The sequence below is a fragment of the Strix aluco genome, chromosome 4 (assembly GCF_031877795.1).
Source record: "Strix aluco isolate bStrAlu1 chromosome 4, bStrAlu1.hap1, whole genome shotgun sequence".
NCBI classification, from domain to species: Eukaryota; Metazoa; Chordata; class Aves; order Strigiformes; family Strigidae; genus Strix; species Strix aluco.
The window spans coordinates 84,448,598-84,474,937 of NC_133934.1; the positions used below are offsets into that span (position 1 = coordinate 84,448,598).

Below are 26,340 nucleotides of genomic sequence, written 5' to 3' on the forward strand. Positions count from 1 at the left end.
GAGGGCTCTGCGTAACCAACACCGACCAACCTGCTGCAGGGAAGCAGGAGGTAACACTGATCCCAGCCAGGCGCTGGAGGGATCCTCTGTCTGTCTCCAGGATCTTTTGGATGCGGTGGGACCTGGGGGCAGTTATTCCAGTGTCAGTGTTGTTCACCCTTGTAGCGTGCACGCACGTAGAGCAGACTGAACACATCAAAAGCAAGGAACAACTTCTCCTGCTCAGGATTTGGTAAGACACTTTGTTTTTTGAGAGCAGTGGGAAAGTGAATAAAAGCACAATTGCCAACGGCATAACTGGCAGCAGATCCTGAAACCAACACTGGGGCTGAGCAGCCTCTTTCTCTGCGCTCACTCCGACTGCAATCCATGTGCAGAGATGCAGACAGCCCAGCAGCAATAGGGCTAGCAAAGCCCCAGGAAATTTTATGAGATCGTTTTGCTGCTCTGAAGTTTTGTGTGCACTTACCAAAAAGGAGGCTGCTGCGCCCTGACTGCACGACCTCAGTTCTGTGCCTTATCTCCACCTGCAACAGCATCACCCTTCCTGGGAGCTGGAAACAAGATGCATGAGAAAATTCCCAACAGGCAAAACCACCTACAAACAGCAAACACTGAGAAATGAGGTGGGGCAGGCCTCACTGACTCAAGAAAACAGAATCACGGAATTACCTCGGTTGGAAAAGACCTTGTAGATCATCCAAGTCCAACCATGAACCTCATACTGACCGTTCCCAACTCCACCAGATCCCTCAGCGTTGGGTCAACCCGACACTTCAACCCCTCCAGGGATGGGGACTCCACCCCTGCCCTGGGCAGCCCATTCCAACGCCCAACAACCCCTTCTGCAAAGAAATACTTCCTAAGAGCCAGTCTGACCCTGCCCTGGTGCAGCTTGAGGCCATTCCCTCTTGTCCTGGCGCTTGTTCCTTGGGTCAAGAGACTCATCCCCCCTCTCTGCACCCTCCTTTCAGGGAGTTGTAGAGGGCGATGAGGTCTCCCCTCAGCCTCCTCTTCTCCAGACTAAACACCCCCAGTTCCCTCAGCCGCTCCCCATCAGACCTGTGCTCCAGACCCTGCACCAGCTCCGTTGCCCTTCTCTGGACACTCCTGAGTAAATAAAGGTTTGTTAAAGATAAAACCGAGTGCTGGGAATCCAACACATATTGCACAGCTTCCCAACAACCACGGCCCAACGTCACTGCCCCCAACCACAGGGAGGAACAGAAGCAGTTGCGTTTACCTCGTTTGCTGTGTGTCTGCTCCGTCTGCCGAGAGCTCTGCAGGATGCTCAGCGTGATCGCACGTGATGAGACACGGAGATTCATTTTTACCAGTTGTAAAAATTCAGCCAATTAACCTAATCAAGCTTAATTAGAACAAATGCCTGAGAAGTCCATAACTCCAGATTACTCCCACAGTTAAATGGGGCTTTCTATCTTAATTTAGGCTCAAACTGCTTTTAAAACTACTTCCAACATTACTGCAGTGCGCAGTTTTGCAAACCCAAGTACTTTATTGCAGATGTTCCACTTAAATTTTTTGCTGGCTGCTTTTACCACATCTGTATTTGTTTTCTAAACCTTTGCATGTTCTCTCAACTGGAACTGGCAGCAAATAAAGCCCTTGTAGCCAGGAGATGAAACTTGTATTTTTAATTCTTTCCTGGCTCTGTCAGCAAGGTTGGTGTTGCTGCCACTTCACAGCATTTTAATACAATTCCTTGGATTCCAAACAGTTTCATTTTAAAGCTGTTCCAGCACACACACACACAAAAAATCAACAGGCAGCTACGTAATTCCTGCCATCTGATTTATCTGGTCTGCTGGGGTTGTCGTGTTCCATCCCTTCAAGCAAAAAGCCCATGCAAACACATACCTGCCATAAGTTTGCCACCAAAACGGTGACTCGATGTTTCAAGGAGCGCACACAACCTACGGTCGGCGCGTCCTGGCAGAGAGAAGACGACACGTGTGAGCTGGGCTGTGACGAAGAACACGCACCCATGGCTACGGCTGCCTGCCCGGCTTCTGAAGCGCCCCTGCTACCTGGCAGCGCCCCACAGGAGGATTTCTCTGATGCTTATTAAATTAGTGGTCCTGGAAATTAATACTCTAAGCAGGCAACTATGCAGCTATAGCTGTTCCTGCCTGGGAGTGGCAGCGAGGCTTGGCTCTGGTTACGTAGCCGACAAGAAACATTTTTGTGTCTTCATTTGCTTGGCGGGTAAGACTTAACTCAGGCCAAGAATCACAAGCCACTTATCTTCCCCTACATACATTTTCTGAGAAAGAAGAATAATAGGACAGTGCAAGTCAGCCCACGGGCTGCTGGGAGAAAGGAACTACAAATCCACACGCTGTCCTGTCACAGTCCAAGCGAGATCTGGGCTGAACGGCCGCCCGCTGACACAAACAGCACGTTGCAGCTACCCGTGCTGTTGCGTTTCGATGTCACGTTGTCACCGCACACGACGCCACACGGCAACTTTCTCCTCCCGCTTCTCACTTTAGTTTTGTACAAGCGGCTGCCAGCTCCGCAGCCAAAAATCTTGGTCAATGCAGGACGGAAAGGACAGGAACAGAAGAGTGGAGCCAAACAGCCCTTCTTGCTTTCCGTCCTCAGTGGACACCTGAGCTGCTCTCGCCACTGCCGTCCAGTTCCCAAGGTCTTCCTTTTACCGCCAGGAGACCGCCATGCCTCCCTCTCTCTTCTTTCCTTCCCCAGCCCCTCTGCTTCCCCCCAGCTGGTTTCCTTGCTTTTGATCATTCCCTACCTGACACGGGCTGCTGGAGCACCCCTAGGTTAGCTCACCATAAGCCATCTTACTTAACTGCCACCAAAGATCATCAAGTCCACGCTGCCCCGAGGGCTGGCCCCTCCGCTCCACGCGCTCTTTTCCCACTCGCAACACCTGCACGCACAGCGGCTTTCACAGCATCACAGAATCATCCAGGTTGGAAAAGACCTTGAAGATCATCTAGTCCAACCATTAAAGGTTGGATCATTTCAGATGAAACCTGTTTCACCTTGGCACCGACACTGCTCGAAGGCGTGTCAACAGAGCCTGGCAGAGGGAAAAAAAGGAAAGCCCAGCTCCGTAAAGACCACGGCCCCAGAAACACACAGCACAGCCCTGCCGGGGTCATTAGCCAGGCGCTGCCATCTCCAACCTCTTGGGTCAGCCCGAGATTCATCCCTCTGCATGTGCATGAGGCCGATTCACACCCGCTGATCGCTGGTTTTTAGCAGAAGGTTAGTTACTGCCCTAAATTAAAGTTTTCTTTGCTGAAAGAAGGTCAAAGCTGTCAGATGAAACAAATCAGTAGAACAGAAGACTAACTCTGTTGTCGTCTTCATGTTATCAACCAAAAAACAGAGGCAGCATTGTAATCATTAGGAGAGAGGAAAAAAGGAAATAAATACGTACCAGGTATTCAGAGCTCCTGAGGACACTTGGCCCAGTAAAACACGCCCCAGTCTCAGGCAAAATAAATGGGATTTGGAAACATGCTGGAATATTTTGCCAAGGTGGTACTTACCAATGAATCCCAGCGTCGCAGTCTCATTGGGATGGACACCTGAATTTCAAACTTGAAGGTTAAAAAACTTGAGATGCACCACTTTGATATCTTCCCTCAAAAGGTGGCAACAAGGTGAAGACAGAGGCAAGGTCGTGCTGTTGAATATTTCAAGAAATTCAACCACGTGCCAAGGAAGATGCGCGGCACAATCGCGCGTGGCGCAGCCACATCAATCCTCAGCTCCCAGCAAAGCTGCACCCAGGGGCTGTGCTTGTGCAACTGTGCGGGAATGGAGCACAGGGGAGGGCGAGGCAACTCGGCTTCAGAGCAGCAAAATGAGAAATTCCCACTCCCAGGCATCTCGTTTTTCATTTCATCTTTACAATTTTGACCAATGTCTCTTTCATCTGAAGAACTTGAAGACAAGCGAGTCAAAATTCATATTTTAATTTTATATATATATATATACACACACACACACGCGCGCAGCAATTCATCCTCAATACAGAAGACAAAGATCTGTGGCACAATTTCCTTGGAGCTTTTTTTTTTTTTTTTACTTTTTTATTTTTTTAAGCTGTATCACAGATTTGATTTTTGTCTTTTTCAAGGACTATAAAAGGCAGCTAGTTCCAATTCACAGAAGCCCCAGAGCGCGGCTTCAGTGCTGAAGTCAAACACATCAGTCTCCTCCCCTCACTTATTTGCACATCTTCTCCCACTGAAGACTCCATTTTGCAAGAAGTTTGGCATCCTCGTTTCTCCATGGGGCTCTAAGACATCACGCCTCTCCCACGCCCAGGCCACTGCTGTGTCCCGGCATGCGAAGAGCTACTGTGAGAGGGAGGACTGGTGCCTCACACCCCACAAGATGAGGACCGTTTCACAGACTTAAGACCAACGTTCCATGTTCAGGAAACCTGACAATTACTTTTTAAGGACGTTTTCACTGAGAATTGTGGATGTTATTTACTCTCTAAGATGATGAGTAAAGCAGCGTGAAAGAAAGAAAAAAAAACCCCAACCTGTATGATAAAAGTTGAAATAGAAATCTCAGAAATGACCCAGAAATGTGAGGACAGGGTGGTTGGCAGCTGAAAAGACGGGCAGTGGTTTGACCAGGGTGCCACAATTCACGTGCTGCCTGGAGACCTGACAGCACAGAGCCCTGCCGGCACCCACGGCACTACTGTACGCGTTCACGTGGCAACGCAAACGCCACCCACCAAAACTTCAGCTGCTGCCCTGCTTTGCAGATTGCATCTTGCTCAACTCCATTCCCCAGGGCCCTCTGGAAAAACGAGAGAAAGCAAAAGTCTGAGCCCAAATCCTAACTAGCTCTTCTCTGAACAGGGAGGAGAGCTCCCAAGCAAGTTCAGAGCCTGCTGCACCTCGTGTGGAACAAGCACAAAGTTGCACAGGTTGAAGCGACTTTCAGAAATACCTTTCAGCTGCCACAGACCACATCCGGGCCGATACATGCCTTCAAATATGGAAAGAGAACAGAAAAAAGTTATCACTTGGGATGCCGTTTCGCTGGCTCAATAGAAGTGGACAACATTACTGTATTGCTGCAATATGAAATGCTGGACCCAAAGAAAACCTTAACCTTGGCAATACTGAGTAGGAGAGGGGAAAAGCCCAGTGGAAATTCCAGGAACCCTGTACCTTGACAAAACACATCGCAAGCCAGCAGTGATCGCATGCTGCTGTTGTAACACGCACAAGTCCTCGTTTCAAGAGCACGAAGTTTACAGAAACACATTCAGAAATTCTGATAACGGCCCAGGAACACCATTGGTTTCAGGTAGTGACAGGGGTTACTAAAAGTGCAATTAATATAAAGAAAGCACAGGCTGCCAACAGGCTGTTTTAGTGTTTGGAGAGCAGCATAGAGCTGAGAAACTGCAATCAACTTCAACGCAGCTGTTTTGCCAAAAATAACATTTGTCTTTGAAAAGGGTAAGCCAAGCTGAAGAGAGAAAAGCAAGCTCATCTATAATGTATAACAAATCTCAAAATAAACACGGTTGCAAAATTAGGTTTGGTCAATAAAGGCTCAATAAATAAACAAAAAACAACAACAAAATATTATTGAAAAACCACCCCAAAATATTTTTGGCTGGTTTAGCCCAGGGGGGGTGCTGCCCTGGGCAGAAAGCCAAGCAGGGCGGTTGACTGCTGCATCCCCAGGGTCTCCTGCTCCCCATCCTCCCTCCCTGGCTTTTGGATGACCTCCCTGCTGGCACATCGCACCTCCTTCCCCTGCATCCCTCCCTCCACTCCCTATCCCCATCCCACCTCCAAAACTAACCCTAATTCCAAGCAAGGAATGGGGGAAACACACCTTTTGGGGTGCAAGGGGGAAGGAAATGGTGGGAGAGAGGACCCGAGTGGCCCAGGAAAAGCAGCTCCACCCCAGCCAGCAGACAGGACAGCTCGTGTCCAACCATCCCTTGCACCCCGCCAACACCAGAACAAAATCCAGAGATGTTTAATCCACACGTGCATGGCCACAACCACAAGCTCTTCCCATGCTCTTCCCTTACCCTCCACATGTCTTGCAACCCACCCGGGGCCAACCTGCTTTCACACCACTTGAAACACTAACTGATGGCAGTGAACCGAGCCCCAGTCCTACCTCGCATGACCAAACGCACCACCAAGCTCCTCCTGCCTAGTCTGTAGCCCACCAGATGCTCATCTGGGGAATTTTCACATTCCGTTTTTTTTTCACTAACTAGATATTTTTTCCTTTCATTCCTATGTCAATACCAATTTTGCCATTGGGATTTGAAGCGTGCAGTGAAAAAGTGCATTGACCCAAAAAGAAGCGTACATTTCTATACGCATCTGCAACAGAAATGTTACAGTATGTAGTGGGTATTAAAACAGATTTCAGTAACTTCTACAATTTACACAGTACATTAGAAAACCACATCTCTTATTAGCAAACATCTTAGGTGCAATGCCTGTTGCAGAAAGGACCTGAATTACACACACGAATTATATCACAATAGTGCATAAAAGCAAAAGTCATTCTTCCAAGGAACAGTTACATTGCACAACATAAAACAAAAAGTGGGAAAAGCCCCAAACAAGAAGTGTAAGGCCACTGCAAAGAGATCACCTTGCACAACCGATGAGAAGCAGAGCTACCATGGGAAAGGAAATCCTGCGGGATTCCCTGAGGGAAATCCTCTTCGCAGCACTTCAGAAATGCAGCCATGAACTAGACCTGAGCAGACTCTCGTCCCAGAACCGAGCCCCGCGACACCTTTGTGGCAAATGCAGAGCAGGACGCGCCAACCGCCATCTCTGCGCCTTGCCTCCTTGTCATTTAACTTGTTCAGCTGCAGGAAACCAACTCATGGGGGATTTTGCTGTCAGCAAGCACGCGGAGCCAGGCACTGCTGGCTGGCAGCGCCTGACCCCAGCACAGCCTTCCCGGAATCCATTTCGGGAGGATAGGAGAGAAATGTCATGAGTTGTGACCCTCCTGTCACTCTGAGCATCTACATTTGCACCCATTGTTGTTCCTAAAGGAAAGGATAAGTGGTTATAAACAGGGGAGCAACTGAAACAGACTTCTTGTACAGAAATTCATACTTAAACCTCATTCAGAAGGGAAACACTAAGACCATTCAGAGAGAAAAATTCCAATTTCTCTACATGAAGCTGAGTACACAAGGAGCCTCCCATCAACTCATAACAAATAGGCTACTTCATTTATTGTTTATTTCCCCCATATGAATGAACCAGCTATCTCAGAAACTCCATCACACACAAGGCAGAAAAAGTTATTTACAAGAGGGACATATGTCCCCAAAATAAGTTTAAGCTGTACAGATTTATAATGGGAACTAAAGAAAGAGGGGAGAGGACAAAACCAAAGGACATTGCAGTCAGACTTTGACTTCCAGTTACAGAAGAGATCTCTACCTCCATGTAAGTCGGGTTTTCAACTATTAAATAAACGGCATCGTAAAAATAGATCATTTGACAATTTCAACACTTTATTTCTTCTAAATAAATATTGCATGGAAATGATGCTGCTTTGCCACCAGAGATGCCTCCTCTCCTGAGACTCAACCATCACCTCTGTTTTTCCTTGGATTTGTGGTTTTGTTTCCTAATGGCAAATGCTATTTCCTCCACTATCATGTTTTGGTTTGAGGTTTTTTTGTTTTGGTTTGTTTTTTTTGTTTTGCTTTTTTGTTTTTTAAAGGCCTGAACAGGCCCAACTGAAAACAATGAGCATCTTTCCTAACTCTTTGCAGGTCTTTGCAGGTTGAAATACAATGGCTTTTTAAAAATTACCTATTATTAAACAGTCTTCTCCATGACCTGAAACAGAACACAGCTTCGTGCTATGTAGCTCGGTACCGACACTTCCACAGATCGCTTTCGAAATGAGAGCCCCCAAACAGACCCCCATATGCCCGTGCCACGAACTGCCCGTGATCTTGTTTTGAAGTCCGTGGGAGTTTACCCTGGGAGCGGGAGCAGCCCAACTGTAAAGCAGCAAACGCCAGTGGCTCATCTGCCTGCACTGGGTGTCTTCTTACCGACTTTGCTTGCCCAACACCCTTGCGTGAGCTTTCCTAGGAAGAGGGCAACAGATGACCACAATCTGGGCAGCAAAGTGTCCAAAGGGCACCCGTGGGTGGCAGGGAGCTGGGCGCAGGCCAGGGGCAGCCGCGTGCCCTGTGCCTCGTGGGTTGTGGCAGGCGAAGGTCCCCCCGGAGTGGGCAAGCTGTGAGCAAGCAGCTCTCCAACAGGAACCCGGCCTGGCAGCAGGGAGGGAGATAGGTGTTCACAAAATTAAAGTACGGGGGGGACCCGTGTCCCTGATTCACCTTACGCTTACTCCTAACACTCTGCTGTGGTTCTTGCAGACTCTCGGCAAGAGTCTGCGGGTTTTGGGTTCACTAAAGCTTTCTTCCTTCCTGTTCCTCAGCTGGTGATCCTAAAAATAATTTTGTTTGAAGACAAAAGTCAGAAGGCAGCATCAACTCAGTAGTCTGGAACTGAGCTCCAAAGAACATGCCAAGCTTTCAGGCTGGCTGGCCATCCCCACACTTCCTGAGAACAAAACAGTTAATGCTGAGCCTTTCTCTGTCCCTGGCTTACTCAGAGCAGTCGCTCCTCCAGGGAGAAGAAGCACAAGTGAAGTCTAACAGGTAAAGAGGGGAGCAGGGGACACGGACCTTCCTTCCACTACTTAGGACAGCTTATCCCTGAAATGCACTAAGGCTTTTAATAAAGCGAGCGTAAAAGGACCATCCGTTGAAGATGCAGGATCCTGGCAGTCCTGCGCCGCCAGAGGAGGTGGGAGAAGAGCTCCTTTGTGCTCAGGACGAGGGCAGAGCCCGCAGCATGCTCCTGTCAGCTCCTCCCAGAGGCAAGAGGACTCTGGGCTTCTCTGCGGCTGGGGCCATTTCTACAGAAACAACTTTTGGAAATGCAGACCTTTTGCTGATATTTATTTACTGCCCATTTTTGTAAGCCTCAAAAACCACGAGCAGGTATTTTACAGAGGGGGTAGTGCTGCACGTGCGCAGACCTGTTCCTCCATCCTGAAATTATGTGGAAGAGTGAGCTAATTCTTTCCTGTAAGCACAATTATTTTGGGGTATGACCCTTCTCTTTGCCGCTCCCATGGGTCTGTCAGAGATAGGGTGAGGGATTTGAGAGGAGACCAGAGGGCTAAGGCACACTATTAGATACGAGGACGGCAGGATGCCACTGTCACACAACAGGAAATCTTTGGGTGGAGAAGGGTGTCATCTTACTGAACACACGAATGCCACAGATGCTGCCTTCACTGCTACTGTCACCTGCAAAATCACAGTTTCAAAAACGCAGCTTCTGACAAGGAAAAAAACGCTTGCAAACAGCTAATTATTCCCTTTCGAGATCCCTTGACAGATTTCTAAGTCGCTGGGCCCATCTTGTAGTTTGGTTGAGAAAGAGCACATGAATGACCTCCCACATGAAGAATGCCCTACTTTGGTACCAAATCCTGCTCTTAGATATTCACTGAGACCAGCAACGGGTGCAGGCAAATATCCAAACGCAAAATTTGGCTTATGTTCCACATTCAGCCACTTAGTCCCTCCTTAAACAGAAGCAATTCCTCCACAGGTATGCTCTCAGACTCAACAATGTCAATCACAGTGACACAGTACAGCCGCCCACCCCCACCCACCGAAACAACAAAAAGCAACCGGACAAGGAGTCCTCAGGGTGAGCGACATCCCTCCACCACGGAAGAGAGGCAGAGCTGTTCCCAACCACACCTGGTCATTTTGCCACTCCAACTGTGTTTGACTTACAAAGCTTAAGCCAACCAAGACCCTAATAACATAGTTCGAGCGCTAAGGGCACGTGTGTGCGTGAGTGTGTGGCAAGGAGGACTACCAAAGCAGCGATGACTTAAAAAGTGAACTTGCAGCACCAAAGGCAGTGGCTTCCCCCGATTCTCAGGACAGCAGCTGGCTGACAAATGCAAGATGGTGAGGTTGGAAAGCAGGCAAGGCAGACCACTTTGCTGTTTTTATTGTAACATAACGTTGTTCAGTGCTGATGAGGTTGCTACTTGCCATCTGAGAAACAAAGACACCAAAGATTGCATCTGTGCTGGCAAAAACACTTCTTTGACATGTCTTCTCGGCACACAACTGTTGCAGACGGGGGGGATGTTGCATAAGAACCTCTGGAGGCATATTTCCTTCTTGTCGGCACTTCTTCATGTGTGATTATTGTCCTGCTGGTTATTCATAATAGAAATGTTTATAGACCATCAATACATTGAGCCATTCAGACAATTCATTGCACTTTGTCGTTTTAAAGGAAGGTGCCATCAACACTGAGGCTTTCCTCCACCTCTTCTTTTTCAAGGCAGTGAAGCGCTACCTTAAAAACACAGTTCAAAGTTTTTTCCAGTGTAACCAGATTCCTTCCACCTCGATTTGTTTTCCCTTGCAGGTGTTTTTTATCCAATAATTCAACAAGTCAGACTGTTTCTGAGGCTTCAAAAGTGCAAATAAGTTCAAGGTACTTAACCACCTTGAGCACCAGTTAAGGCGTATTTATTTCCAGTCTCAGCCACTGCAAACCCTGTCTAGCGTAGTGTACCACTTCGGTCATGCTACTGTTCAGTGCCAGAGCGCACGTCGCTGTGCTGAGTTCAGCAAAAAACTCTGGAAAAAGGGGAGGCAGAGAGAAAACATTTGGTTGGTTTCATACAACAGGCACATCTGACAGGCGAGGGGCAGCGAGCAGCGGCAGCAGCAGCACCCTGTCAGTCGGCAGGTCCCGCTAAACACATTGTTAATGCAGAGAGCTCAGCAACAGTCGAAGGCCGGGCAGCGTCACAAGCACAGAGGGCAGGGCATGTGGGAGGAAAACGCACTCACACAGGCACACACACGCTGAACCACCTCCCCGGGCTCTGGCTTTGAAAGGACACCGAGACGCCACGGTAGGTGGGCAGGAGCTTGGGTGTTCACACCCCAGTCCCTACCGCGTGCCTCCCCCAGGCTTTAAACCAGCCAAATTTGGTGTCTTTCTGAGCAGTGCCTGGAAGCACACACCGCTATCACCGGGCTGGTCCCTTTGCTTCACCCATCCTCAGACCTTGGAGACATCAGGATTTCTCAGCTGAACGGGTTTCAAAATCTGTCCAGCTGGCCAGGCGATACAGCTCTGACTGGGGTTGCTCACAGCTGGGCACGTCAGGCAGATTGGAGAGAGCCCTCCTCTCCTGCCACCAACGTCCTCCCGCCGGGCAGGAGATGGCTTTTGCAGTACATCTGGACCTGCCGGAAGGTGCCCACAGGCTGCACACCCTGCTCTGTGCTGGCATCCCCTGTGCAGGCAGCAGCCAGCTGTGGGAAATGCTCACACCTATTCCCTTCCGACTTTTCAAGACACTCCTGCCTGACCTGCCTTCCTGCGACACGGGCTCATCCCAGTCCCTCAGGGCCTCCAGCCTCCACCGTGTTGCCAGGTCCCTTGTCAGGAACTGGCCATCCTCAGCTCTCCTTTCTGACACACAAAGATTGAACCTGGAGGCTGGAAATTTCTGCTTGGCTGTGCAAGGAACTCTTCAGAAGCAGAGAGCACAACACTTTCATTCTAATACTTTCCAGTTCAGAAACAGAGAACACATTTCCCCTCATTTTCCTGCTTTGGTTTGCAAAATGGGTATTGATTCCCTCCATGGGGAACAGAAGAGCTGTAAGGAGAGACAAGGAGTCCAGGAGTTGCCTGAGCAAACAGAAAATAATCTGATCTGTGACCACAGCACCATGTGAAAGGAGAGGGACTTCACACGCATGCATGCCAGCCACCTCAGCTTGTCCTCAATGTGGGAGCTGAGGCTGGAAAACAACCTGTCACAGCCTCGTGATCCACGGCACTGCTCTGAATGATGGCAAGGATGCTGTGCTGGAAGCACCCACCAGAAAGTGCTCCAGCTCTGCACAGGTGACTCCAACATCAGTTACAACTAACTGCTTTCCACTAATTTTCATCTTCCCTGTTTAAGGGATATCTGAAGGCCACTGCTCTTTCCTCCTCCTCTTATTCCCTACGAATTGCAGAAAAGAATCAAGGATGTGGCTTTTTTTATTTTTAGTTTGATGTACTTGCTCTCTGTACCTTACACTGAGTATCAACAAGCTCCAGGTCTGAAACTCCTTCACCATCCTGAACAGCAGCAACAACTGCCAAGCCCACAGGAGTATTTACTGTTGTCCTGCACAGATCCACTCCCCTGGGAGTATTTACTACCCCAGTCATCATTCCCCTCCATTAAAACAGCAACACAGAGCAGGTTTTGTCCTTCTCAGTGACAGTCTTTTACCAGCCTTTGGAGGATATAACCCAAAATACTACACACACATTGCTGCTGCGAGCAGAGATTTGCTCAGGGGGCACCCAGCAACTGAAGTTACTCCCTTCAAAAGGGACTTGCAAAGCCTTTTGAATTTCAGCAGCTGCCTCGGTGTGAGGATTTTTACAGCCCTCTCACAATTCAGCCAGGCTCATCGTGATTATTTTCTTGTGCCAGTTTGCCAGCAGACAGTAGCAATACATCCTGTCACCCACAGCAGCTCACAACACTTTGGGTTTTATGAGAAATGACACTGCAAACGCCACGTGGGATGGCAGGTTACAGACTGAACTGCACCCACTCTAGGGCTTTTGCTTATTCACCGCTGCTTGTACCACAGGAGAACACAACACTTTTAACAACAAAACTGTAAAATCAAAAAAGAAGCAGCAATTTTAGGAAATGCTACTGGCAATTACTGCTCATGTGCCCAGCAGGGACTCCAATGCAAGAGCTGCTCAGCTTCCCTGTTAAGGAGAGAAGCCAGCTTCACCGTTTTCAAGGCCAAAATACCCGCAGGTTTGACAAACCAACTAAAACAAGGCTACAGGCCAAACCCCTGTTTTTAAAGAAGGGGAACCAACTCAGAAAAGCTAAGCGCCCCCAAGGGAAAAACAAACCACAAAAACCCCCTTATGCTTCTCGTGTTACCATGCAGCAAGTTGGCTGGTTCCCTGCACTTGATACCCTCACCCCTTAGCTCTTAAGACCTCTGAGGATGCCAAGACAACCTGTTAATTGGAACACTCATCAATTTATCACCATCAGGTATCTCTGCCAATAACCTGCCAATGTGCCACAGCTGTCTGCTTCAACATACGTGATGCATTGATCATCCGGTACGGCGTTTGCTACACTGAGCGTTAGGATTGAAGCAAGTACATACACACAACCACCACACATGTGACCGAAAAGCCAGAGGGCAAAAACTTACCCGTGTTCTTCCTGGCCAGTGCATCGGCCTTTTCCCAAATATCATAGGCGTAGAGGATATAGGAAGTGATGTTGACGTAGGAAGAGGTGACATTTGGGATATTACAGGGGACGGTGACTGCAGAGACAATGCTGTTCCCACTGCAGTTGCTGGCATTTGATCCTGGCTGAGAACTTACAGAACCAGCAGGAGAGGGCATTGGAGAAAGAGGAGAAGGCATGCCTGTGCTTCTGGAGGAGAAAGAAACACCATCATGAACATTTAACTTCAGAGCTAAAAGTCTTGCCTCAAGACTATCTTATGCCAGGAGGTAATTGGTATCATCCAGGCCTGCAGGATGGAGTGTTGAAAACTGAGATGTGTTCAGCTATGTGATAAGTATTGTCCTTTGAGTGCAAGGCCAAGGTTTTTGAAGCAATGTGTGACTCAAAGGGCTTCTCTTGACAAAAGAAAATGGAGGACCAGACATCAGAAAGGGCCACCCATCCACCTCCCAACATCTACACCTACTTGTGGAAGCCTTCACCAGGTTATCTGAATGCTTTTTCCAAACAACTTCCATTTCAGACATGCTGAAGCTCCCCACCGATGGAGGCTGGAGCTTTCTGACAGCTGGTCAAAGCAGCCAGGTCAGCCTACACACACTTCTTTATAGCCCTAGGGCCAGTGAATGTGGCCAGCTGCCCGACACAGGCTGGCTTCATCACATCACTCCTTCACCCAACCCAGTTTTAGTCACTGATAGGACAGGGCTTCCACCGCTGCTCTGGGGAGACCCCTGACTTCCCAATAAACTGTACTGTGCGAGGTGGCAGAAAAATAACTGGAATTTCAGCATCACTCTTAAAAACCAACCAAGCCTCTCTCAACCACAGAGTTTAAAAGGGACGGGTGTGGAGCTGGGTAGCTCTCTGCCAAATGCAATCGCCACCGTGCACAGAAAAACTCTTTCTTACTCACTGTCACTCAAACATGGGCCCAGTCTGCTGGGCCCCGGGTCAAACGCTGTTAGGTGACAGCTTCCCTTTGACTTTTGCTGCCGCATACACAGCACCACTGCTGCGGGTACACAGAAAGGACAAAATACTCAACAACTCAGAAATTAGAAAATTAGTTTCTTAACTGGTGACTGAGCCAAAGAGAAAACTATGAAAGTTATGCTACCACAGGGTGAAAGCATAATCCTACTGGGTAGTTGCTAGGGAGGTGGGGATGGGATCCCATTAAGTCTCAAGGGATCTCTAACAGATGATAACAACAACAGGGGCTCTGACACAGCAGTGACAATACCTTCCTTGGTCCCCTGACCTGCTTCTCTGGTGGAGAACTGCTCTGCTTAATATAACTCTGGACCTCGTAACAAAAAACCCCCTTTCCAAGGAGAAAACACAGGAAAGAGCGAGCAGAAATACTCCTGCCCCTAACGGTATGATTTCAGGGGGCAAGAAGGAGTGAGTGGCGAGGCACTCCCAAATGCAGGCAGCAACTCAAACACTCCAGCTCCTGTTTTCACTCACACCCTCATAGAAACATGACAACGTACGTATTTTTAAATCTTACCTTGCAACACATGGAGAAGGTGCTTGTGTAGATCTGGAGGAACTCTGCAGCAAGGAACAGAACTCTTGTTAGGTTTGGGCTATTCAGCCAACATCAGTAAGTCCCACAGCCACCCAGCTGGCAGCTCAGTAACACGCGTGCCCTACCTTGAAGTGCTCATTCAGGATCCTGGAATACTTCAGGGCAGTGTCTTTTTTGTAACGGAACATTGCCATGTGCAGAAGGGACTGGCAGCGCATGCTGTGAACAGAAACACACCCAAGCATCAGTGCTGACGCTGGCTGCTGCCTGCTCAGCAGTCACCAGCCTTGTGGGACAGAGGCAGGCACACATCAGCTGCACTGCAGCGGCAAGAAAGCTCCGAATGTCTCCTCCTCCGGCTCAGCTTAAAAGAAGACTCTGTAAAAAAAATCCCAAGGGGAAAAAAGCAACTGAGGAAGGCCCATGCTTGGTCTTTTATATAAACAGGTGCCCAACCTCCCATAAGTGTCACAGGCTGAGTAAGCCCCTGTCCAGAAGAGCCTTCGCTATGTTCAGCTACAGCTTCAGTTACACAGCTCAAACATGGGCAGCCAAATCACATTCTTTCACCTTTGGAGAAAGCCCTTATGTGCTCTCAAGTTACCAGCAGACTGAATTTTAGAGTCTCTGCCTTCCACGTGTGGTCCCTTGTGATATCCCGACTCGCTTTAGAGACATTCCAGTTCATTCTGGCTTTTATATTGTGTTTTCTTTTTCCTTGCAGAACTCCAATTCCCATTTAACTCATTCCTTTGCCCCTGAAAGTAATGGGTCTTTCACTCTATCGAGTCTAAAAACAGAATATGAAGGCACAGAAAAACAGTTACATACCATAACACAGCAAAGATTTTGTCCTGTGAAGATGCCGTGGAGTCTGTAAAGGACTTCAGTGTCATGATGAATCTAAGGAAACAAAATGAACAGAATCTTGTCAGTCGTCAGTGCTCTGAAGTCCCACTGTTTATGAACAATCAGTGCATGCCGTTATCTCAAACACCAGTCCAAAAGTCAGGAAACCTGCCCCCAGTTCTTAGTGCTGGCACCGAGTGGTTTGTACGATCCTGAACAGAGGACTGTCTCTCCAAATGCCTTGTTTCCCGGGCAGCAGGAACAGACGTGGCCCCTTACGTGACTCACTCTGCTCTTACACTGATTAACAGGCAACATCCCTACAAGCAGAAGCCCTCCATGGGCCAGCTCTAGGCCTGGGGCCCAGAAGAGGTGCCTCCATTACTGAAGGTGAAATATGAATTCAAGTGTTTCTGGACAAGACAGACATCTTAGTGGGAATGTTTCTTCTGGCAAAAAACAAGCAAGCCAATATCCTTTTTGGAAAAAAAAGCAACAAGAGCATCTTGGAAATACAGTCCATCGAGACCAGAAAGTAAACAATGTAATTGAAAAAGTTTGAAGTCTAATACCAAAAAAACCAAATCCTGAGAGATGTTTCAGCTCTAAGGCGAGAAGTCAAATCAGCTCTCAAAACCACTCACACAACCTGTATTTTCGAAAGGAATATACCAATACCCGTCTCTCTTTTATCCAATGCATAGTTCCTTGGGTTGCGCTGCCTGGATGTGTCATACTACCTACATAGGTCTGCTATGGCTGTGAAACTAACTGGGGAAGGTGGCTAAAAGAAACCCCAATGAAGTGTACTGGTAGAAAGACACATGGGAGAAAGCAGTAAAATCTGCCTTCAATCACGCTGCAAGACTTCTGGGGCACAAACTGTTCCTCCACACATACAATACAGTTGCTTTGCTTTTCTTAACTGAAATACTACTGAGCCGACATGCAAAAGCAACACCAGATCTGGATGAACTAAAAACTCCTTCATGTCCTTGACTCTTGTAACCAGTGTCCTCTGGTGTACCTCGGCTGCGTGGCTCAGGTGCCGAGTAGGACACGGTGCCTCCTTCTGATCAGCAGTGCTGAAACATGTCAAAGGATTTGTCTCTGGTGCCTCGCCAAGGGCTGTCTCGTGCTTGTGCAGCAACCCGGGCTCTGCTCCGTGGGGGGAATCCAGAGCTGCCAGTTGCAAACAACAACACAACTCCCCCTCCCGCTCCAAACACGCTGCCTGACCACCACGCTGTGAAAACCACTTACTTGAGGAGATCTATGGTGTCGCTGAATATGCTGTAAGCCGACTTTGGTGCTGAGGCATCCGATTCTAAGGCAATCCCGTATTCAAGGAAGGAAAGGGCAGCATCTAGGTACTGGAAGGCCTTTCCAGTCTTGTCGGTCTATTGGAAGAAAATTCTCATTTTTAGACTAAGACAAAAGCTACCTCTCTCAAGTGTAGCTGAATTCCTTTCTTCTGCCTAGTTAGGCAGGATGTGAAGAAAGTAAAATTGCAAGTCAGGTCTCTGGGTGATAGTTAAGGGGTTCTCAGCAGAAACCCTAATGTGGTCCCAGTCATCAGCTTTGTGTGCTCTGGCTATTTGTATCTCTCCCTCGATGGTTTCCTTGAGTAATTTATTACCTTCAGATGTTTTGGATATTACTATCTGGTCTTGGAGGCCTGCCTCATGAGAGGCAGATGGGGCTTGCCCACTGCAGTATTCCCTCACTTCATTTTCACAGGTAAATGGCAAGTGGCAAATGCACATTATCTGAGTGAACCATCATTAGCAACAAAAGATGTTTCTTCACGCACGCTGTTAAACTGCCCATAGCGCAGAAAGCCAGTGACATCTGCAACGGGCACTTCCAAGTCTTGTAACTAACTGCTGCACCTCTCTTCCAAGGACTTTGTGGTAGCTCTGCAAAGCCAACAGGCCTGCTGACCTCAGACAGTGCCAGCTCTGAATCCTGCTCTCTAGGTGTGTTCTCTAGATGCGTTTATAGCCAAGGGAAATGTCTGAACACTTAGCAGATAAAGACAGCCTCCCCACGGGCGACTCGAACATACTCCAAGGGTGGAAGTCATGTTAGCCAGTGAATCTTATCCCATGCAGGCAGGGATCGGCTCTGAATGCAAGAGCTGGTAAGCATTTCTAGCACAGGGCCAAGACTTACCATTGCATCAGCTTTGTGCTTCAGCCTCTTGGCCTCTTCGATGTAGTATTCCACCGGGCGCTGTCTGAATTGGGGACAGAGAGAGGAAAAACAGAGAAAAAGGGTAGGAGAATGATCAATTTTACCTTCATATCTAGAGGATGCCGTGAGTCCAAACATCCTGTTTTGGTAAGACTTATCAAACACACCTTACAATGATGATAGTCACTAAATGAGTGTTGTCTGCAATGTTCAGAAATACACAGCAGCTGAATGCATAGATAAAATGAATTGTTTTCTTTAAAAATGTGTGTTAGAATAATATTTCAAAATAAAAAGCCACCAGAGGTTAGGCTACTGTGAGGCCAGGTTTACTTCTTTGGCCCCATGGAAAGATCGTAGTGATGTGATCTCCTATCATTCCTCAAGTACAATCCCACAGACACATTTTGATTGAAATATACAGTAAACTTTGCAGTGCCAGACACTCATCTCGGAACAAAAGAGCCTGCATTCAAGTTATCTGCTTACAAGAGAGATGGTCACCAAGGCTTCTCCTGTTGATTGGTCTCAATCAACACCTAGACAATGATAAAGTTCGACCACACACAGTTCTGTGCACTGGGATAATCTATTCACCGTGCAAATAGCACACAGCCGCCTGTGCACCAACAAAACGAGCAAGTAAAGACTCACACCCTCCCTGAAAAAGCCAGTTGCCTGCCCAGCACCTTGTGACAGAGGAGTTTGCCACTTGTGAAGAATCAGACAAATCAAAACCCATCACTTGTAGACAGGCACCAGAGACATCTCCTCTCTGATTTAAAAAGGACCTAATTTCCAGAGTAGCTTCCCTCAAACCAAGAACTGTTGTCATGAGACCTTTGCTTGGAAGCAGAGGGGGTGGGGGTAAGTCCCAGACACGATACGGCAGTACAGGGCAGGTCTCAGACATCTCTCCCTCTCTCTTTCCTCCCAGAAGAAGTGCTTATTAAGAAGCAGGATCCAGGGTGGCTGTAGGACCAGCCTCACCTGGCGTCTTCAGAAAGTACAGATGAGGGTTGTAAAACAAAAACCTACTTTTCAAACTGGAGTTGAGGTCTCCTTGGCTTGGAAGTACCATTTGGCAAAGAAGGCACTGGGAAAGGATTTGTGACATCCCCTGCAGATCCCTGAAAACCACAGTGGAGATAAAGCTGGTTAGAGAGATACGCCTAAACCAATTCCAAAGCCTGGCTTTCCTAAATTTCAAGAGAAAAATGTTTATTTGTCCCAGGCGTAGTCTATTCTCCAGGCTCTCCCCTCTTCTTACCTTCCTCCCCAGCACTCCCTCCAATACTGGAAATGGAAACTTGGCTTTTTACCTGACTGCTAATAAGGTTTAATACCATTCAAACTTTTCCCAAGCATGGAGAAATTAACTAGCAGCTTTCCTTGCACAATGGCTAAGATAGCAGTAAGGCTGCAAGCAGCACATTTTTCATGGCCACCAGCCAAGGCAGGAACAGGTAATATCCATTCACACTTATTTCCAGCTTAACCACACAGAAATTGCTGATTCTCCATTACTAATTACATTATCAGGAAAAAGCAAGCAGTTTGAAGCCAGCTAATACAGCGTGCACAGTCTGGTTTAACACACACAGATGACAACATCCTAGACCACAAACACCCTGCCGCCCATAAACAGCATTATAATTGAATTTTATAATCCAAAAATACAAAGATCCAGCTGCAAGGATCATTAACAATTTTCTAAGCAAGCTATAAACACTCAGACCCAGGTTGCAGTCAAAAACACAGGTTGCTTGTTTCTTATTTGTAAGCAACTGACTCCTCCTTTTTGTAAACACATTTATTTTTGCACCAAAACTGTACTTGCAGTTGCCTAGTCAGAAACTGTTACTACCAGAAACATGATTCTCTTGCCTTTGGTTTTGACGTGGTCACCCTTTTTCACTATGTTTCACTGGTGAAATGAAAACAGATCATAGAATCACAGAATTATTCAGGTTGGAAAAGACCCTTGGGATCATCGAGTCCAACCATCAGCCCTACTCTACAAAGTTCTCCCCTACACCATATCCCCCAACATCTCATCCAAACGACCCTTAAACACATCCAGGGATGGTGACTCCACCCCCTCCCTGGGCAGCCTATTCCACTGTCTGACCACTCTTTCTGGGAAACATTTCTTCCCTAATGTCCAGTCTGAACCTCCCCTGTTGCAGTTTAAAGCCATTCCCTCTTGTTCTGTCACTAATCACCTGTGAGAAGAGACCAGCACCAACCTCTCTACAATGTCCTTCCAGGTAGCTGTAGAGAGTGATGAGGTCTCCCCTCAGCCTTCTCCTCCTCACACTAAACAGTCCCAGCTCCCTCAATCTCTCCTCACAGGATTTGTTCTCCAGGCCCTTCCCCACCTTCATTTCCCTCCTCTGCACTCGCTCCAGCACCTCGATATCTCTCTTGTATTGAGGTGCCCAAAACTGGACACAATACTCCAGGTGTGGCCTCACCAGTGCAGAGCACAGGGGGACTATCACCTCCCTACTTCTGCTGGTCACGCTATTTCTGATACAAGCCAGGATGCCGTTGGCTTTCTTGGCCACCTTGGCACACTGCCGGCTCATGTTCAGCAGATGATGGAAAGTCAGCAGAGAAGTTACAATGCAGGCTTTCGGGCTAGCAACAGATGGTCACAGATAGCCATGAAAAGGGGAAAAAATGCTTCAGAGAGCTTCCTCTGGTGGCTGGTTTATCTTCCATCGTTGTTAATGTCCTCAGAACATGTTCCTAAAGAGAATCACACAGCACCCACACACCGCAGGAAACATCTCACCAGTTATAACAGATACCTACTTTGATGCCCTTCGACGGTTCAGCGTGATTTCTCTCCTCTTTCTTGTGCTTGGACAACAAAGGATCCTTGTGGCTGCTCTTGTTCCTGGCAGTGTTATCCACGGCCGGCAGCTCATCGCTCTCACTTCTGGGTCTCTTTTTGGCCGTCTTGGTTGACTTTGGTGCAGGACGTGCAGGAGACATGGGTGGCAGTAGCGGGGGTAGCAGGACATATTTCTTCTGGGTTTCAACTGAAGCTTTTGATGCTCTGGAGATGGGAGGCAAATTCATCAATTAGGATGAATATAGTGTACATATAACGTAGGGAATTTTTAACAACTTAGTTACATCAAGTACCAATTCTGTTTCAATTTCTCTGGAAGTGTGAGATGACTTATTAACATAAAGAATCTAACAAAAGCAAAATGAAACTTCAGGGACTTTGTTGTGCATTAGACACCACATCTTCAGCTGCCAACAACATACAAGCCAGCTGCTTTTCTGGTAGGAATAAGCCTCAGGACTTGTCCTTGGAGTAAAGACTCGCAACCAGAATATCAGGATGTTGTAAAAAAGGCATCCCTCCAACCCAGCCCCTTTTCACTGAAAGAGGGAGAAAGGTGATTACAGTGACTAAAATCCCTGGGACAAATCACCCAACAAGCTAAATGAACTGCAGCACTGCCTCTCTCTCTCCATTATGGTAGAAAAGATCTTCTGTGGTCAGAGATACTCACCCTGACACTCGATCCTGCACATGCTTTGACAGAATTAAACTGAGTTGTTCCTTTAACACTTGCCAGCTCAACTAGACAACACTTACAAAAGTCGAGAGGATTCAGGTGAGAGAGACTTAAAATGCTGTGCTTTTAAATGGCAGAGACTATCCCAGGTAATAATACAGGGGCATACCAGATTTCTGATCATCTGAAGTTAGGATCACCAGGGAACTCCAGCAGCTCTAAGCAGCACTATATAGCTCTAAACCTTGTTTCACTACTGCTCAGTTACATCATTTTTATCCAGCTTCTCAGAGTTTCCAAGAAAACACTGAGCAGTGAATCCCAACTCACGGTCTGCAACATCAGAAGAGGAGGAAGTTAAGTTACACCCCGTGAGAAGACTGAAGTGAGACATTGCACATCTTGCTTAGTTCTGCTGTGCACGGGACAGTCCTCTCCCCTCCTCCACAACCTGCTTTTCCCCTGGTACAGTCCCTACTCACTGCACACATGCTCCCCAGCTTCACTACCCTGGTACAGCTGATGCTCCAGAGCTCCCCCTGACCTGAGCCAGAGCCCCCTCTCTCCAGAAATGCATCTTATCCTTCCCACTCTGAAAGCCAGAACTTGGCTGAAAGGGGTGCTCATTTTCATGAGAAAAAGGGAGGAATGAACTGCAGAATTAAAGCCCTTCCGTATTGCCACAGCTGAAATAGCCCTCCACCCAACAAAATGTTAGCCCCACCGTCTCAGTGCTTTAAGAGTACGTCAATGTTTTCTCTGCAGAGGAGCAGTTTACTCATATTGCCAGGGCACAAACCTCAATGTTACATATCAGTCCAAGTCAGTACCTCCAATCCAAGCCACAGGCAAGCAGGAATTGAATGCAGTAGCCCATGACTCAGGCATGAGCCTCCCCTCTTGAGAACACTGTCCATTTGGAGACATGCTCTTGGAAGCATTCACTCCAGCAAAGACCTAGCCAAAATGCTAGCAGTACACTGGTCTGCAGATGATGCGGTAAGTTCCAGCAGATCTATCAGAAGGACTGCAAATGCTGTGCTGGAATAAATGAGAAATTCCTGGCCATATAGGGCACCTGAAATTCCAGACAGTCACAGTTCAAAAGGCATGCTGGCTGTGTGTCCACTAGGTCACACACAAAAGAGACAAAGACAAGATGATGATTTTAGTGGAGAAGGGAAATGCTCCCTACCCACCCATACACACAAATCTCTTTTCTAGACTGGTCTTTGCACCTTTCACCCCTCTACAAATTTGGGCCAGTCACAGGGAAAAGCCTATTGGCCCTGAGGCATCTTGGTTTGGTTAGAGAAAGGGGGAGCTGCATATCCGCATGCTTTGGGAGCCCCCCAGTTCAGCAGTCTCGCACGGCAGCAAGGTGAGAAAACAGAGCTCTGCCATATCCATCACATCCCTCTCTGTGTTCTCAGCTGGGAGAAGACGGGTCCCACCCAGCACCGACCCCGTGGGCACCAGCAGCCAGTCAGCAAGTGCTATTCAAAGCCCCTAACCAGTGACAGCAAAAGCAGCTGGGGGAGCAGAGAGTATTAGCATTAACACCTGACTTGTTGCTTTCATCACCACCTGTCCAGTTAAGAAACTGGCAGTGATCACCCAGTCAAAATTGATGGACATACAGTTACACTTAGGACAATGGCCTTTCCCAAGAGGCTGCCAGAACTCTCTCTGCTGTGGACGTGGTTGCTCAGTCACGGGAACAAGAGTCACGACTTCTGGGCCACACTTTCAGCTCTTTAACCTCTTTGCAGCGGGAGTCTGAGCAAGCAACTCAATTTGTCTGCAGTTTCTCCATGTGCAGAGAGTCTTCACATCATCTTCTCACTTTACAAAGACTAAGAGCTTTAAACGCATGTGAAGTGTCATGAACCGGATAAAGCTTTCTGCTGCTTCCCACACAGAGAGAGTACAAACTTCCCCCAAATAAAGATGACAGCAGAATCCAGAATGTGGAAGACATGGGCCTTAAAGAAACTCATTGACTCCTAGAATGGTTTAGGTTGGAAGGGACCTTTAATGATCATCGAGTCCAACTCCTTTATGAAAAGCATTGCAAGACTAGTTCTATTTCTCATGAGAGCAGAAATAATTGATACTTGAACTTGTCTTACTCACCAAGCATCATAGAACAGTTGGGGTTGGAAGGGACCTTTAAAAGGTCCTGCAATGAGCAGGGACATCTTCAGCCAGAGGGCAATTTCTCTTGCCATCCCCTGATGCCCCTGAACTACCATGCAGAACAAGCCCTTGCTACTCCCCACAGAGCTGCTGCCACCTCCCAGATCACTGCGGGCAATCATCTGCTGCCAGATCACCACCACTGCAGTCTGGAAAAGGGGAAATGACTCCTGCATCCCCGCAGGCAGGCAGTCTACCACACTGTTTGCAACGCAAACAACATATCATTGTTTTGCACAAATTTGTTCCCTATACCTGGTCCGAAAGAGCAGTGCAAATCCTTGCCTATCGGCTTAGAAGGAAAAGCAGCACGGGCACAACTGGCAATTAAATTTCTTGCAGCATGAACAGATTTTTTGAGCTACGTGTAATACACGGAGCAGAGCATGCAGCAAGGTAAGCTGCAGGATGGACAAGTTGGTGTTTCAAACAGTGAAGTCTTCATCCCCATCTCAGCTGTTGGAAATCAGGACAAATGCCACAACATTCAAGGCTTTTGCAGCAGTGTAAAGCAAGTATGGGGGGATGACCAGCCACAGAAACATCAGTTTATGCTTGAATAAGAACCATAATCCTCAACATTAAGGACAGAAAGGAAAACAGGTGACACCCAAGTATCACTTCACATCTGCAACAAATACAAAGGCAAATCAATTACATTCCCACAGCCACGTGGTTGGTTCCAGGATGTAAAGAGAAATCTGCAGCAGATGAAGTTTCAGAAGGCACATTAAGTTAGAAGCAAACTCACGAGTATGAGGACAGGCGATACAGTTCTTTGCCTCAACCTCTTAAAGACAGACTCAGTTTTATGCACCTTTCTGCCATCCCACCACTGTATACTCACTTTGGTTTATTGGAGTCTTTGTTAGCTGAAGACTGCAATGACTTTGTTTCTTTTTCTGATTTAATTTTCTTCCTATCAATCTCCTTCTCCGCTTTCCTCTAACAGGAAGAAAAAAAAAAGAAAATAAAAGTTCATGTAAAGTAGAGACCAACACAGCTAAGCTTGATCAATTCTGGTTAAAGAAAGAAAAGACATGATATTGGAATCAACAAAGGGGGAACCCAGAGCACAGCGGATCTAGATTTCAGGCTCACTGACAAGTATCCTCAAATGACATTTTATCTACTTTTGCTTAGATGGATTAATTATTTTGTAGTGAAGGGGATGCAACTGCTAAACCTCTTGTGGCTAATAGTAATCAAAATTAAGGCACTTCCATTGCTGAAAATAAGCATTTCATCTGTTCTGGATAAACTTTTCTCTCCTCCCTCAGTCTGAATCACATAGACATGTATTCAGATTCCTCCTGGGAAAGTCATGAACTGCAAGCAATTGTGTTTTGTGACACACCTTATCAAAGGGAAGGAAAAAACTGCGTTCACAGGGGAGTTAGATCTCTCAGATTGCCCCAGACATGCAGGGGGTTTTGGTTTTATTAACAAGAATCTGATATAGATGAAATTTTAAACAGTCAGTTAAAATCATTGCCAGTGTCCTCCTGAAGAACAAGAACCATTAAGGCACAGAGGTGATACATAATACATTTTAATTGCACTCCACAGATCTTAAAATACAAAGTGTGCAAATCATCAGCCCACCTGCATGAAAAACCTCAGAATAATTTCCTGCACACCAGGCAAATGTAAAAGAAACTGCACTGATCAGTCAGCGTCACCTGCCGTGTGCCTGGTGGTGGGCAGAAGCATTCTAGGCCTTGCTGTCTCCCTCCCGAGAGCACAGCCAGGTTTATGTCACCATGATGGAGCTCAGTGGGTTGTGCTGGGCACAGAGTCTCCCTCTGGCAGCGTCACAGAATCATCGAGGTTGGAAAGGACCTTGAAGATCATCTAGTCCAACCGTTGTGCTCAGGGCAAGGCTCCAGCACCTCGATCATGGCCTGGAACTGTTTGCCAGGTTGAGCTCCACACTGCCGCAAGAGATGTCTGACAGCTGGACCTGGCCTCGCTGGCCACCATGAAGCCTGAGCCTCCAAGGACACTGATGCACCATGACATAAGAGAGGCAGCAAGGCTCTGAGGTGAGTTTTCCTGCAATTAGACACTCAGACTGCAAGAGGAGACATGTCTAACATCAAACAGCTCCTCTCTGGGGTCTCTGAGACAACAGGAGAAGTGACAGATTTACTGCCTTCTCTACCATTCTCTGCAAGAGGGGGGCTGCCAGGGTCTCTCAAGATTCTTCACCATTTCCCTGCTCTTCTCAATTCTCCCTACAACTATGAGAAGCTCAGAAAATTACAAGACTAAGTGAAACCCATGCGGGAACCAAGGGTATTCACCCACACCTGCTAAGCCACCTGCTCTGTGAGGAGAACCAAAAAGGTGTGCAGGCCCTGGCATACCCCCAGGGAACACCCACTCACCATAGGCCTGCAGCCAACTCTTTGTGCACCTGAACCACTGGCTGGAGGGACATTCACAGTCCCCTTTGGGAGGGAGCTTCCCAAAAACCACTAGTGAGCAGCGGTCACCTCAGCTAAAGGACTGTCTTGTCATTCAGGGGAAAGCAACTCTTACAGCTGAAGGACTCTGCAGAGGGGTCTCTGGGAAGCCCCTCGCTGGACACATTAACATTGCAGCTGGCAC

At 47.6% G+C, this 26,340-nt stretch overlaps 1 protein-coding gene across 3 annotated transcripts in view; it reads right to left on the reverse strand.

Moving 5' to 3' along the window:
- Positions 1 to 3,955: 3,955 nt before the first annotated feature.
- The window catches only part of AFF1 (ALF transcription elongation factor 1), a 114,965-nt gene continuing 92,580 nt past the window's right edge, over positions 3,956 to 26,340 (reverse strand). For all 3 annotated transcript variants that reach the window (XM_074823865.1, XM_074823863.1, XM_074823864.1), the window contains exons 12-21: positions 24,575 to 24,672; positions 20,807 to 21,053; positions 19,025 to 19,116; positions 17,966 to 18,029; positions 17,054 to 17,190; positions 15,773 to 15,844; positions 15,067 to 15,160; positions 14,921 to 14,964; positions 13,361 to 13,590; positions 3,956 to 10,729 (exon numbers count right to left, since the gene is read on the reverse strand). In XM_074823865.1, coding sequence (XP_074679966.1) covers positions 10,608 to 10,729; positions 13,361 to 13,590; positions 14,921 to 14,964; positions 15,067 to 15,160; positions 15,773 to 15,844; positions 17,054 to 17,190; positions 17,966 to 18,029; positions 19,025 to 19,116; positions 20,807 to 21,053; positions 24,575 to 24,672 — 1,200 coding nt within the window. In that variant the 3' untranslated portion in view covers positions 3,956 to 10,607. The remainder of the gene's footprint in view (positions 10,730 to 13,360; positions 13,591 to 14,920; positions 14,965 to 15,066; positions 15,161 to 15,772; positions 15,845 to 17,053; positions 17,191 to 17,965; positions 18,030 to 19,024; positions 19,117 to 20,806; positions 21,054 to 24,574; positions 24,673 to 26,340) is intronic.